Consider the following 15,506-nt stretch of genomic DNA (forward strand, 5'->3'; position numbering starts at 1 on the left):
TGTTTTTGTACTTAGTAAAATGAGAAACTCTGAACAACCACCAACAAGCCCCTTTCATCATCGTTTTAAGTTCTCAGGTGGTGGCGGTTGTCAATACGGCAAGAAAAAAAGTTGCGAATTCTTGCTGCAGCGGCCAAAATATTAACTAGGCGAAGTTTCTAGGCACTTCGAGCTGACCGAGGCACGTGTTTTCGTGACTGAGCCCCGGGCATTCCGCGCAGCCGTAACCTCGAATTGCGTGAGGAGTGCGCTGCAGTGCACGGCGACGTGTCATTGAAGCTTGAAGGCTTCAATGTCCGCATTTGTGAAAGGAATTTTCGATGCGGCTGTAATGTTAGCGGCAGTAAGTATCATAGAGGACTCGGCTGAAATACCGCCTAGCAGAAGCGTACTTTGCAGTTCCAACTTTCAATTGGTTGTAGCCCACTGACGCTGCACTTCGAAGCTGCAGTATTGACGATGCAAAGAAAACAATTCATCAGGTTCTGCGCAGCTATTTTGCAACAAAGCAAACACAAATCAGTTTGCACGGTGCACAGCGTCAGAGGATGCTGACACCGCAAAGGCGCATCCCCGCGCTGCAATCATGGGAAGCGAAAAAATTTCGGCATTTAGGTGGCCCTCAAACAGATGTGTTTTCGCATCGCCATATTCTCATATTCCCACTTCTTTCAAATTTTTAGATCTTTGCCTCCACACTTTTCCTCTGACAATATATTGTATCAAGATAAACGGACATGAAATTAGAGGAAATGAAGGCAAGCAGAAAGAAAAACAAAGAACAAATATGAAACATATTCAGACGGCATGATTCTGCTTTTGCATGGTGCTCTGGTGCATCTGTGCGCATCTGGGTGAATCTAGTGCAAACCGCGAAGTACAGATGCGTTTCTACGGGCAGAAGTGTGCCTAGGACAGGTCACGTCAACATGAGAGTGCTTGTCGTGAATTGAAATAGCTTAGTCTACGCGTCGCTTCATGTGCCACACGGGCTCAGGGATGAAGAGATCCATTATGGTGTCTAGTGTTGCCGACAAGAAAATAAAGAGCCCTGTAGTAGAGATCCTCCTAAAATAGTAACACCCGTGAGAGGATTACCTAAAATTCGCTAAAAAGCCAGAAAAATGCACATGGCAAGCAGAATCACGTTCAAGCCATATTTTCTTGCGTCTACACAAAACACGGCAGAGAAAAGTTTAGCAGAACACATTTCACGACGACGTAATATTGATGGTGATGCTTTTAGAATTGACAAAATATAGCAACGTGGTGTATTGCCACCATCGAAGCGATTTGCGTATGATACGTGTACTGCCGCGAGGCTCCCTCTTTCGCGCTTTCCTCACAACACTCGGCGCCGTCTAATGGCGCAGCGATGAAGTTTGCGCGTAGCCTCCGAAATGCATGAGGGGCTCCGAAATACAAGTACGTGCTAATGCTGCGAAATGCACCACGTGACAACCGTGCTCCTCTCTCGCGCTTAGATGATGATCATGATGATGTTTTTGGTCATGGACTTTGAAACGGGATGTAGACAAATAGTCCCGCAGTTTGCTTGATTTATCCTGGCACAACAAAACCCTGAAAGCGAGTTACGTTGTGCCATAGTTGCGCGGTTATTTACATTTCTTTACCTAGCCAAAAGTCGATATGCTTTGTAAGGAGAGTTCGCTCCACTTTGCTGATTAACTCATATTCCGCTAAAATTGAAAGTTTAGCTGGTAATTGAAAGAAAATTTATAACCACGGAATAATTATCTCGCATCCGTTGTGTGCCCATGGTCACCACCGCTCACCACATGCCTCCGAAGTGGCCGTGCTTTCATTTCAAAGCGACAATTTTTGAAGATTAGTAAACGTGTTCGTAAAAGCACAAAGTATATGTGTAATGTGTGTGTAAGGGGGCGTGAAACCGGCATGGCGGCAACAGTGCACTTCACGATGTTTCTACTGCTTATGCAGGTCGCTGGCGCTTCTTCTACGCGACAATGTGCCAGGAAAAAACCGGCGTTTCTTCCAACGTTGGAGGGAGCCATTTCGCAAGGACTACGAGCGCCAACAACCCTTGAATCTGGAATGGCACTTGATGACGACAGCGGAATAACGTCGCCTGACGTTCCGGATTTCGGCGCATGTGCGATTCTTGCCAACGACCAATTGAGTGATTACCGGCTGGACGGTATCAGTCTGCTACATAAAGCAGCTCTCTTCAGTGCACCGACGGGGCGTGAAACCGGCATGGCGGCAACAGTGCACTTCACGATGTTTCTACTGCTTATGCAGGTTGGTAATAAGGAATCCTCTTATTTTTTACCGTTGTTTAGCTTGCCGGTTTCACCCCAGAAATTGTTTCACTGTGTTCTGTCGCACTCATGTACGCAACACCGTTCAAGGAAACAATTTCGCCTGTTTCGCCGCTTCTCGTTTTATTTGCTGCTTTTGATATTATGTGGCGACGTTGAACTGAATCCCGGACCTTCATCTGATGGGACCTTGCAGCAGCTCTTGGCATGCCAGAATATGATTAAGGAGAAATTAAACAGTATTGAATCTGCACAGACTGCAAACAGGCTCGCTATAGACGAACTAGCTGGTCGTATCAAATCTCTTGAAGCAATGCTAACCAAAGTTGATGAAATAAAATCGTCCGTGACGGAGTGTGCCCAACAATACGAGACCCAGGGTCGAGCTTTGAGGTCCTTAACGTCAAAGGTTGACGATCTTGAGAACCGTAGTAGAAGGGGCAATCTAATTTTTCATGGCATACCCGACCAGCAGGCTAACGAGACGAGTGTCGGCTCTGAGAGACAGGTCTTGGATATATGTTCTTCGAAGTTAGGAATTTCCACTGTTGAAATAGAAAGGGCTCACCGGTTAGGACGTTTTCACGCTGGGAAGAGTAGACCTATTATTGCAAAATTTGCCTCGTTTAAAGAGAAACAACTCGTGCTAAGTAACGCAAAAAAGTTGAAGGGTACTGCTATTGCTATTTCTGAAGACTTTTCGGAAGCAGTGCGAAGGAAAAGAAAGATCTTATGGGACTATGCAAAGGTACATAAACGGGACGGCGTTAAGGCTACCCTCAGGTATGATTACCTACTTTTGAACGGGCAGAAGTTTGTTTGCGATGATGTAACAATGCAGGTAACCTCACAGAAGTGACGACGCCAGTCTAGCCCTGTTAACCTTACTTTTCTTATATTGAACTGTAGGAGTATAAAAAATAAAAAAGATGAACTATGTGCACTCATAGACGCAGTAAAGCCTTCAGTCATTCTTGGCACAGAATCCTGGTTAGAACCAAACATTAGTGATCACGAGGTGTTTCCAACAGGATACACCTGCTACAGAAAGGACAGAAATTATCATGGAGGAGGTGTATTTATACTAATAGATAACAGTATAAAGTCTTCTCAGATTCAAGTGGGCGTTGGCATATGTGAAGCCATATTGTGTACACTTGAACTTCCAAATCGTATGATCATTACAGTATGTAGCTTTTATCTTCCTCCAAATGCATCACCAGATGTTCTCACGTGTTTTCAAGGCATAATTGATGCAGTGCATGCGGATACCATGGTAATTGGGGGCGACTTCAATTTACCGGATATTAAATGGGATACATTGAATACTATCACAGCTACTGGAATAAGCAATACAGAAATGATGGATATGGTGAATCTGTATGCACTGCACCGGCTGGTCCTCTCGCCAACGCGGGAAAACAATATTCTGGACCTGCTGCTCACGAATCGACCTGATCTTGTGGATTCAACACTCGTGATTCCTGGTATAAGTGACCACCAGGCTGTCGTGTCGACGATGTCACTAGCCTATGTTAAAAATACAACCCATGTTAACAGAAGAGTGTACAATTATAAAAAAGCAGATATAGATTGCATTAATCAAGCGTTAGACGCCTATTTTATTGTATTTGAAACAGAAGCCGACTGTAGGAATGTGGAACAGTTGTGGCGGTTATTGAAGCAAAAGATACTGGAACTACGTGAGCGGTTTGTCCCATCTTGGGTACTGACGACACGAAGAAGCAAAAACAAACCTTGGTTTACGAAAAGGTTGCGCCAACTTGCACAAAAAAGGCGGAAAATTTATCGCGCCTTTTGTAGAACACCATCAAGAGAAACGGAGGAAAAACTGAAGGAAATAACTCGAGAGGTTAAAGAAGCAACACGCACTGCTAAAGACAGTTATTCGAAAACTATTCAATCACGATTAAAAGATAAACCAAAAGAATTTTGGAGACACGTAAAAAAGAACGGAAAGGACGTAGTAAATATTCCCCCTCTCGTGTCCGGTGATGTCGCAGTTCACGACGACACTGACAAAGCAGAATGCTTCAACGCCTACTTCTGTTCCGTTTTCACTCCTGCAACAATGCCTTCTGCGGACGAGCTTACGCTGCATGAAACAAGTGACATGAATGACGTTGTAATCAATATGCGCGGCATCGAATCGTTGCTTCAAGGGCTCGACACTTCTAAAGCCTGTGGTGCCGATGACTTACCAAACTTCCTGTTCAAATCATGCGCTGAACCGCTTTCTAAGTACTTGAAATTAATTTTTGACAAGTCGCTGCTCGAAGCCTCGCTGCCTGATGACTGGAAAACAGGTATTGTGGTCCCTGTTCATAAGTCTGGCCCTAGAAGCGACGTTTCAAACTATCGTCCAATATCATTGACATCCATCGCATGTAAAATACTAGAGCATATTCTATTCACGAGCATTGTAGCTCATTTGAATACTAATTCTGTGATTACGTCCTCCCAACACGGATTTCGTAAGGGGTTTTCTTGTATTACACAGTTGTTAGAATTCACCAATGATATTGCTTCTGCTTTGGATAAAAGGCTTTCAGTTGAGTGTATCTTCCTCGATTTCAGAAAGGCTTTTGACACGGTGCCCCATTCATTGCTCATAGAAAAAATGCATAAATATAAAATTCACCCGCAGGTTGTCGCATGGGTTAAAGAATATCTTACCCTGCGCCGGCAGGTCGTGATCGTAAACGGGGTTCAGTCGCGCCCGCAAGCAGTTACATCCGGTGTACCCCAGGGCTCCGTCCTGGGGCCTTTACTTTTTATATTGTATATAAATGATATTGGCGAAGGCCTTACTTCGCAGCTAAGGCTTTTTGCAGATGACTGCTTGTTATATAGGGTGACTAACAACATGGATGATGCCAGTCTGATTCAGGAAGACCTCAATCTAATTAGTGAATGGTGCACTAAGTGGCGCATGCAGATAAACCTAACCAAAACAGTCAACATGACATTTACTCGAAAGAAGAACCCTATAAATTTCTCTTACACCTTGAATAACAATTTAATAGCTAAAGTAACACAGTTTAAATACCTAGGTGTTTGGTACACCCCAGAATTATCATGGCAGAAGCAGGTTAACTATGTAACCGCTAAGGCAGGGAAAATGTTAGGTTTTCTTCGTAGGAACTCCAGAGCATTCAGCACGTCTACACGAGAGCTGCTGTACAAGACGTACGTAAGGTCCGTCCTTGAGTACGGCTGTGTAGTTTGGGACCCTCCGACGGCACGTGACATTAATAAACTTGAGAGGGTACAGAATTTAGGTGTGCGGTACGTGTCAGGTCGATACAAAGTTAATTTCAGCGTTACGATTGCTAAGGAAGAGTTTAAATGGGATACCTTGGAGGTACGACGCAGAAGGCTGCGACTGAAACTTTTCCATGCCATATTCTACGGTACAATTGGTAGAGAAAGGGACAAATATATAATGCCACCTCATTACCGATCACAACGCGTGGATCATGCGCTAAAGGTACGGGAAGTTCCATGCAAGACAGAACTGTATAAGAAGACATTTTTTCCAAGAACTATACAGGAATGGAATACGTTACCTGCCAGTGTCGTCAACGTCGTGTCAAATGATGTATTTTTTGCCCTGTTGAAGTGACTCAACTAGCCTATTTCTTTTTACCTTTAGATTGAATTTGCCCATGTATAAGTTACCGTGTTTTGAAAATTCTGTAAGTTCTGTTGAACTTTTGTTGTTTTTTCTCACGTCGGGTAAAAAAAAAAATTTGTGAAAGTTTATACCTGTTCTGTTAAACCTTTCCCCCCACTGTAATGCCCTTTGGCGCCTGTGGGTACTGAATAAATAAATAAATAAAATAAATAAGTAATATAGGCAGTTTGCCGCAGATTGCATACATACACTGTGGACTTGCTTTGGAGCACTTATATCGCACCTTGTTACACAATACCTGTCACCAATTCGTTCATTGCAGGTGTGTTGTAGAGACAGCATTTAAAGACTTCTGAAAATTTGACCAAGGTAACAAATTCTTTTCTGTTACGACCTTGGTGGTCCCCAAGGTGGTACAGGGTAGTGCAGGAAAGGACTGGGGAATATGTGTTAATACCTGAAGTGGTAAAGTATAACACAGCGTACGGAAGCACCAGCTGTCACGAAGAGAAATAGGGCAAACTGGCACACTTCCACTCATGAGGCAAGAGAAAAAAATTTGTAACTCCCTGACCAGCGCAAACTAGCGCAGGTACACGTGTTGTAGCTCGTGCTACGTCATGTGACGCACGCGCCACTCTTATCAAAACGCTACGGGTCGTTGGCACGAGGAAAGCATGCAGGCATCTTATCTCAGCCCATGCTGAGCTGGTATGCATGTGTACTGTATCTTTGTGTCATTTGAATGAACGCTATTAATTGATTAAAAAAAGCAATTGTGGCCTATAGATTAGGCTATCCGGTTGTGGTTCTAAGCGTCAGATGTTCGATCCTACGTACGGACACATGCATGTCTTCATGAAACGAGGCAAGGCAGGAACCTTCCTGCCTACCTGACTACGCGCATACCTACCTACTGCAAGAACCCTGGGATGAGCCAATGAATATTTAACATTAAAAAAATGAAAAACGACTATAAATTGAAAACGCACTCGGAAGCATTGAATTTTAAGTAAGCAAACAAGTCGAACCAGACTCTTTTTTCATCAATTGTGGTTTTTGCTTAAGAATATGAAAACTATTACCACGGAAATCCCCACGCAGGCAACCTTAATTGCTGTATCTAAAAGCGCTTTACAAGTATTGTGAGCACGTTATATCGTGAAGAGAATATGTTAAGAGTTGCATAATGAAATATAAGAACTTTCGAAACAGATTTGCACTACAATGCACACCAATGCCTTTTGTACATTCGACTCCAACGTGACAGTTTTCTTTTTGTTTCTTTTTGAAGTGTAGTTCAAGTCACGTAAAACACCCTGTCTAATGTGAATTCTGCAACACATTGTTTAACCTCTAAAAAAAACTGGCTTTAGAGACACTTTGAACCAACGAAACAATCTATTGCGGTGCCGGCACTTGGACTGAAAAAAATATAAATCTTGCAATTTGCTAACCTGACCAAACATTACATTCTTCTTCACTTTCTGAACGCAAGCTCTCTATTCAACCTGTATTTGTCTTTTTCTTTTTCGCATCAGCTGTCTGAAAGTATTTTTTCCATTCGTTCTGCGAAAAAAGCGACCATGTTGATATGCGGCATCTTCATGGCTTTTGGAAACTTCTTGTTGTCCGGCTTCGCCTACCCACCACCGGATAAACGGAATCCCAAGGTATTAAAAGTCATTATTCTTAGTGGTATATTTTTGATGACGTGGCATGCATTCTCAACACAGGGTGCACACGAATTTTTTTTTGTGATGACAAAATAGGTTTTGACAGCACGTATTGACCTCTCCGAGATCTTGGCGAATATGTGAAGTCTTCCCTACTTTGCAGTAAATAACTTACGCAGATCCTAAAGATTCTACGAATCAATCGTAATCCGTAGCATATGCAGCATAGTGCAACTGCTGTTTTAACATTTTTGTTTACGCGTACTTCGCTTCAGTGTTCTAACTAGTGAGCCTTGAGAAGCACGCTTACACCCTCTTCTTGACTTTGTCAGAGTATAAAAGCTTCCGATTCGCGATTGGCTTAGGGTCCAGCGGGAACGAAAAGCGATAGCTGCATTAGAGATGGGTTGCGAAACTGGCGTGCTCTAACATTCAAGATGTTTAGGACACAGGCGCCAAGCGTTTTTCGGGTGCTAGCTTGCATAAAATGAGTACTAGTGAGGCCGTTATTCTTTCGCGTTCTGCATTGCTAACGGGTTGGGTATCTAGTTGCTATGCTGAGAGGGCTGCGCCCACGGCCGCCTTCAGACTCGGGGATCTGTAACGCAAAGTTCTTCCGGCCAGTTTCAATTCCAGTTCTGCCACAGGCCCTACGGATGAGTCAAAATTTTGGGGCCAACTTCCCCTTCATCTGTCTTTCACGCGACGTCGCGAAAAGCGCGAGACCGCCCCATCTGATATGACACGCGCACGCTGATTACACATGATGAGACCAAATTAAAGAAAAATAATTATTTCTCATTCGACAACATTTTCGCCATTGGCCCTCTCCTAGTGGCCAAATGTGCCCACTTCGCCTGTCCGTCACGTGACATCACAAAACCACGAATTCTCACCACGTCAAAGTGACGCGTACGTGCTAAATACATAGTAATATGCCGAGCGAAGCAATTTTGTCTGAATATTTGGAGGCTGCACTGTTGGAAGATGGCTATTAGATGGCAATAGAAGATGGCACTGTTAGATGGCAATAGAAGATGGCTATCCCAGGATTGCTCTGACACTGGCTACTGGGCGCTGCCGAGGAGCATGAATTTATTTGCGCATAATAAAAAAAAACGTTTCGTTGCCATATTACGTTATGTAACCCTTGGGGCAGGTGTACAACATCGTTCTGCGAACTTTTCTTTGCTGAAGATCTGTTCTGGCAGCTATTTTGTCCATCGGTTGCACGTCGCCGCGATTTTCGGCCAGCCAACGCAAGCTAAGGGGAAGCGGACCAATCGCAGACGCTGGCACCACCTTCCGCATCCAGTTATTTCTGTTATGCATTGTTCTACACGAATCGAATCCCTTCCTTATGTAATGCTCTCGGGCCTCTAAGGATGAAATAAATCAAATGAAATGCAAAAATAAAAAATATATACTTTCACTGTGCTGGCTCGACCTCATCGAAACCCTCTCGACTTGACCGTGTCCCTCGCCTCCTGTCAACCAATTACATAAGAAAAACTGTTCAATGTAGGCAATTCTACTCACTTTTAGAGCAAAAAAATTGACATCCTATAAATGAGTTGCGTACTTTATTTGGTTTTTCAAACAACTGTGCTGGTCACAGCCTGATGGTTGCATGGTGGTACCCTAAATTTCATGTCAGGAAATTGGAATCAATACAGATTGTAGTGACCTTGCTTTATTGGGCCCACACACTTGTAAACATACTTTTGAAGTAGAAATTTACGCTACTGGTTCACACGCATGAATGCAAGCATTCAATTGAGCACCGTAATTCTTGTCAGTAAAACAAAAAGCTATCAATGTCTGGAAATATCAACATTAAGCTGTAATTTTCTCAGCTTCTTTCGTTTTCCGCCATGACTAGAAATATTATTTACGCCTATAAAGCGCTGCTACCCAGACACAAAACAAGCATATCGCCAAAACTTGATTGTCCGCTTCGTCATGCAAGCTACGGAAATAAGTGTAATCTTGTATGTGCTAGATGACTACTGCTCCAGCTGAGCAGGACGTACAAGACACACACTGTCACCCAATCTCCTTTAAAGTTGATTTTACGAACTTGTACGTAATTAACTATATCTGAATACGTTCTTGTAATCTATTGCATTTTTGGTAATATTGTAGTTTAACTAATATATGAACTATTACGTAATGACTATGTATTATATTAACTATTATGTTTAACTATTATAGTGTCACTGAGCTGTACTCAGTGACACTCACTGTAATTCAAGTGCTTCTTCAGTAACTGATTGTAAGTAATTATTCACTTCATTGGTGAGACAAACTAAGAGGAGACGAAAATTTGGGCAGCTGAATATGGCATGATCTACAGTAGAACGCCCAAGATCATACCACGCAGCAGCCACACAGATGCTCAAGTCCAGACAAGAAAACGCGGCAACACAATATCTTTTTCCTCGTGTTAGCCACTCAAAGTGACAGCCACTTTGGACGTTAATGCCAATATATCACCTAGAAACAATATTTAGAGCTTTTCGTCATTCCAAACGGGAAGGTCTTCTTCAAGCCTCAGAGACAACGAACGCTGTTCCCTACAGAAAAACCAGATGCTCAGTAAGAAATTGGTGCGCAAGTTGTTCGTACTTTACAGCAGCACTCTGCTACCTAGCCCGCACGTCAAGCGACTTTAAGTCCCACTGTCGATGCCTTCAACACAGAAACGAGGGAAGATGACCTATGAAATATTTTAAAACCAATGGAGGATATAAAATTTCTGCATGTGTGCTTTTCTGTTTGACATCTAGTTTGACGTAACTACAATGACGGACATCGGATTAGCATTGTAATGAGGTCTCAGCACGCGGGCTGCTGACACCATTCCTGCTGCATTCCATCGATCGCGCCATCCTTGCTTTTAAAACGCAGTCTCAGATTTGACAGTAATACTAGGTGGTACGTGGCCATCTTGCCTAGCGCAACTTAGCAGTGCTGCAAAGGCTGCTTATGGAATTTCGCATATGCCCTAGTGTTTTTAAAGATGAGCAATGTATGAAAGGCTACAGAGGACGCACTGGATATGCCAAGACAGCTCGTTATGTTTACGGTATTCGGGCAATGTTAATAAATGTCCGGCTGAAGGTTACGTAGAAGCAATCGAATACCTTTTTAGAAATTCCTCAATTATTCCCGTTGGGCAGTAAATAGCAGTGAAAATCAATTGCCTATCTGAACGAAGTATATGTAATTGTGATTGGTTACTTTTCCCTCTAACATGCTCAAATTCTGCATTTTACTCAGCTTTGAGTATCGAGTCATGGCCGTTGAAGCGAAAGAGAACTACTATTAATAATTAATAACGCTCCAGGCGCAAGGTCTCGATCAATTTAGTGCTATATAAAATGCACAAGTTGAACCAATCAAAGGAGCAATAGATTTTGTCACCGCCCCGCTGAGGTTTCCTTCGTTCGCCATCGCAAAACAACTGGGACGAAAACTTCAATTGTATTTAAAACAACTGCATGATCATACGGCTTTTTATATGGTACGTCATGCCCTACATCCTACAGAAGGTGGAAAACGAGCGAAGAAACAAGCCAAGTTCATCGGCCTGTTTTCTACTCCATAAACCCTCTTTGAAGTAAAAAAAAAAAGATGTATTCCAGCTAATTGTTACGTCTATGAAGGAGCAAAGCCATCTTTAACTTCTGGAAAACGAAGCTTGTCATTGTTTTTTAACCTTTCACTTTTGTTTTCACAGCGAAAGAAACGACAAGACATGGACGGTTGCTCACCATTTTCTAAAGTGGCTGTCAGTATTATTTTCAAGTGAGTGCCCATTCTATTTTCCTGGAGACAAGAACAAATAATTCGCATTCTAATGAGCAATGCCTAGGCGGAAATATGCTACACGAGAGCAAGCAGCTTACCACAAATGCAATAAAGCATAGCCTTATATTGCTCTACTCTCTTATACTAAGTGCGTGGGTTGGTGATTCATAAAGAATTTTATCTTTGCAGCTTCGCTACTTGCAATATTGAAAAACTGAGTGTTTAGGCTTAAACGCTACAACCCCGTGTTTTATGTTACTTTTCAAATATGCCCAAAAGCTGCTTTATGTGATGAGTTTGGTCTTTGCCACAGTTCTCTCCAAGTAGAGGGCTCATATTCCTTTTTTTATATTTGATTAGCTTCTTCTCTAACACAGGTACCTCAGAAACACTCTCATTCGATCAGGAGTGGTCGCAGAAGACATCCCGAGGCTTACTCGACGCATTCGCTGCAGCCCACGCAGCGAGAACGATTGCCAGAAATTTATCAAAAAAACGCAAGTATTATAATGACAAGAATTGAGCAACCACGGCGAGTAGTACGTTGCCTCTGTTATCTGTGCGACCTGAGCATCTAAATTTGGGACATACTATCGACAAAGCTGCCTTTCACGGAAGCAGTCAGTGTGTCCAAATATCACGTCGACGATGTTCTCATAGAACCAATCTTCAAATATTTTAAGGCCCTAGATTCGAAGAATACGCCCAAGATGTGTTAAACTTTCCGCATAAATTACGATAAAATGAAAACATAACGAGTTTGTCTCAATCCACGATGTAAAACAACTCGGCACCAGATGCTAGGATGAGCGAAGTATTATGATCAGAATCGTGAGAACTGACCACTAGCTTCTCAGACAAGCCTTTCAAATACTCAGCTCGCACTTCATCCCTGCGTAACAAAGCCTTGCTCGCCTAACAAAGGCATTCTGGTGCATTCATCACACAGTTCTGAATCATGCTCTGTCGTATATAATTTGCATGCAATACAAATTTAAAGCAATATGCAGTGCACTCCACTTCTGAATATCTGCCTTCGTCAACGCCATCATGATGTTTCATATTGCAGCCAAAGTGTCAGCAGCGCGTACCGCTTCGTCTTCCTGGTGCTGAGGCATGTCTGGAGGGAACTGTTCTGGTCGAATGCTTTGACCCTTCTCTACTATTCATCGCTTCTACTCCGAATTCCGCTGTTTGTGTGAGTTACGGGTTATTGTTTGCGTTCTCTTAGCTCCGCTCGCCAAAACTATATTTCCCTTTGAAGACATCTTGTTACAATGCAATTTCCTTTCCAGAACTTCGCAAAGGAAAGCCTCATAGATACCAGAAATTCTGACAAAAGAATACCACTTACGTGTAGTGTTATTGCCTTGGCCAACTAGTATCATTGTAGGCATTGTAGGCTATTTTGAGGACTTCCTGGTTTTTTTTATTTATACTCAGAAGTTTTTCAGAATTTCAACGAACCAGACCAAGTTGAACAGTGTAATATAAAAACACAGCTATCGCCCAAGGGTTGACTTGATTACAAAAACGGAATAAATTGTCGTTAATAACTTTAGGTCCCCAACACCATATTTCTGCATTGTGCATATGCAAATGATTGCTAATAATTTTATTTATTATACTGGAAACTAAAACCCCACCTATGAGTGCAATTTCGCTTGTGCGCCAATATACTGGTTGGTGGTTTCGAGGCCACGTAGTATGTTCTGGCTTAAATAATCTTAAAGCTGCTCTTTTCTTGATCATGAAGCACTTTTCTCAGTAGACTGCAAGGATTGTCCTAATACAAAGACGAATTCTAGGTAGTCGACTCCTAAGCAACGCAATATTTCTCAATGAAAGTAAGAACCTCTAATATGCTCGAAATGCTTCGCCGAAGCTATTTACTACACATAGTTTCAAACTTCATTCTTCAGTAAGCAGTGCGCCATTACAATATTGTTTTGGTGTATCCAATACGAATCCCATCTTACCAGATAAAAATAGCCTCCAGCTTCAGAGAAGTGCACCTCCTAAGCCAATCACAGCGTACATGGGAAGATGCGTAGAGAACCTAGTGTTTTTCACAGTTTGTGGTGAGCCCAGAAGCAAAATTACAGCTTAAATAAACATCGACACAGTACTAACCCCTTTAATTTTTTTATGTACGCAGCGGCCTACTGGAAGGCACCAGCAGCTTCTCCTTCTATCAATCTGTTGCCCTCCTGTCTACCTCATGCATCGCTGAATGGCTCGTGTCAAGCCTGCATTCTTACTTTATTGCGCAAAACCATGTGAAAGCACAGCTATTGCTTCAGACTGCCGTGTTTCAGAAGGTAAGCATTGTATTTTGTCAGAATGTACCAGCTTTCAAGTTCAGTAAAATACCGAGCAAGCTTTCTGTAACACTGAACTCCTGTGTTTGACGTTTCAAAGAACACATACGTTGGTTTTACACGCGATTAATTCTACAGGTGCATCTGACAACCCCAATCAACACATTGTGAATAAAATACAAGCTTCCTTAACCTTTCGCTGCATTCTCTTACGCGGTTTGGATAATATACGCGGGTGATTAATTCACTAATTCAATACCAACAGTGTGGAATGGAGCAGCGAATCATCCGCACGAATTGGTCGCATTCAACTTCTCTGAACAAGAAAGGTGTCTCGACGTTACATAATAGCAGGGACGATGCGACCATTTTAGCCCTGCACGTTAGAGCATGAATGCTGTGTGAAAAGTAGAGCTGTCAGGGTCAACCATCGAATGCCTTTCAGGACTTGTGATCCAACAGCCCTTATAAGGTAAGCCTCTTGGCAGGCATGCTTAGAAAATTGACAACGAACACACCTGCAGTTCACTTAAGTTCTTCCTGTCTTATTTAATCAAACAATCACCTTTGGTCACATTCGACAGCAACAGCGCTTTTGTTTCTCAAGCATGTAGAAAGATCTATCCCGCTCTTTCTCTCCTTCACTTTCCTTCCTTACAAACACCCTGTGGCAATAAGCCTAGAAGCTTAATCAGCTTATTACCAGTCGGAGATTTTAAAGGCTAACTGAAATACAGTAAGAATCTTTTACCTTTCCGAAATTGGTCCTTCCTTATTGGGTTGCTTTTTTTTAAAGTTCTCTGTTGAAGCGCTTTCGTTTTAAAAGAAGCGTAATTACGAAAGGACCTTCTATGAATTACAGTAAGCAACAATAATGAACTTTTAATAGTAACGGTTTCATTGCAACAAATGTTTTGTGATATGGAGGTAAATACGGAGTTCCTTCGAGCAAAACGGTAGCTGCTGTTTTCACAACATTTCTGTGCACGGAGGATATTGGTGCAAATAGATATTTCCATTGTAATGGGCTTCTCTGAAGAGAGAGAGGATCATGTGCTACCACAATTTCATTTCATATTTTGGAAAGGCGACCCTCTTTTGTCCGGAGCTTTCGGAAGAGCTACAGCAAAACCACTTCTAAGACAGCGATAGTTGCTCACTGTAATGTCAAAGGTAGTCGTTTATTGTTGTATGCGCTATATTTACCGTTCGTTCCAGTGAATTTGTTTCATGTGCAGGTAACATGTCTCTTAGCCACTGCTATTGCCGAGAATCCTGCAGGTCACGTTGCTTCGCTCTTGGCCGCCGACAGCTGGCAAATTTCATTGGCCCTTTATTACCTGCCCAACACTTTCATGGGCGTTGTGTGTGTGGCCATAGCACTGGGTGTACTTGGCGTTCGCATGGGGTTCACAGCGGCGGGCGTCTGTTTCCTGTGGCTGGTTTTCATCGCATGTGCATCGTTCTCTATGGAACCATTGCTCGACAAGTACTGCGTGAGTATTTCGGATACCTTTCCTGTGCTTTTCACTATAAGTGGTAAACTCTTAGGCAGAGCGGAAATCCATTTAGCGTCTCTTTCAAAACTGCAGAATTCTTCCAGGGGGGGGGGGGGGGGGGGCACTGCTGGAATATAACTACTAGTCCTGCATATGGAAACCGCTGCTGCGAATAGGGTAACAATATTAAAGTGACAATGGAATTGAAAAATGTCTCTTCTCGTACTATTTGATAC

At 42.7% G+C, this 15,506-nt stretch overlaps 1 protein-coding gene across 1 annotated transcript in view; it reads left to right on the top strand.

Moving 5' to 3' along the window:
- The first annotated feature begins 2,203 nt into the window (after window positions 1–2,203).
- LOC135899744 (multidrug resistance-associated protein 1-like) overlaps window positions 2,204–15,506 on the top strand; it is a 41,776-nt gene continuing 28,473 nt past the window's right edge. Inside the window, exons 1-7 of the mRNA XM_070539648.1 lie at window positions 2,204–2,283; window positions 7,503–7,634; window positions 11,380–11,447; window positions 11,828–11,947; window positions 12,520–12,648; window positions 13,609–13,771; window positions 15,010–15,267. Of these exons, the coding sequence (XP_070395749.1) occupies window positions 2,239–2,283; window positions 7,503–7,634; window positions 11,380–11,447; window positions 11,828–11,947; window positions 12,520–12,648; window positions 13,609–13,771; window positions 15,010–15,267 (915 nt within the window). The 5' untranslated portion in view covers window positions 2,204–2,238. The remainder of the gene's footprint in view (window positions 2,284–7,502; window positions 7,635–11,379; window positions 11,448–11,827; window positions 11,948–12,519; window positions 12,649–13,608; window positions 13,772–15,009; window positions 15,268–15,506) is intronic.

The sequence above is a fragment of the Dermacentor albipictus genome, chromosome 5 (assembly GCF_038994185.2).
Source record: "Dermacentor albipictus isolate Rhodes 1998 colony chromosome 5, USDA_Dalb.pri_finalv2, whole genome shotgun sequence".
NCBI lineage: Eukaryota > Metazoa > Arthropoda > Arachnida > Ixodida > Ixodidae > Dermacentor > Dermacentor albipictus.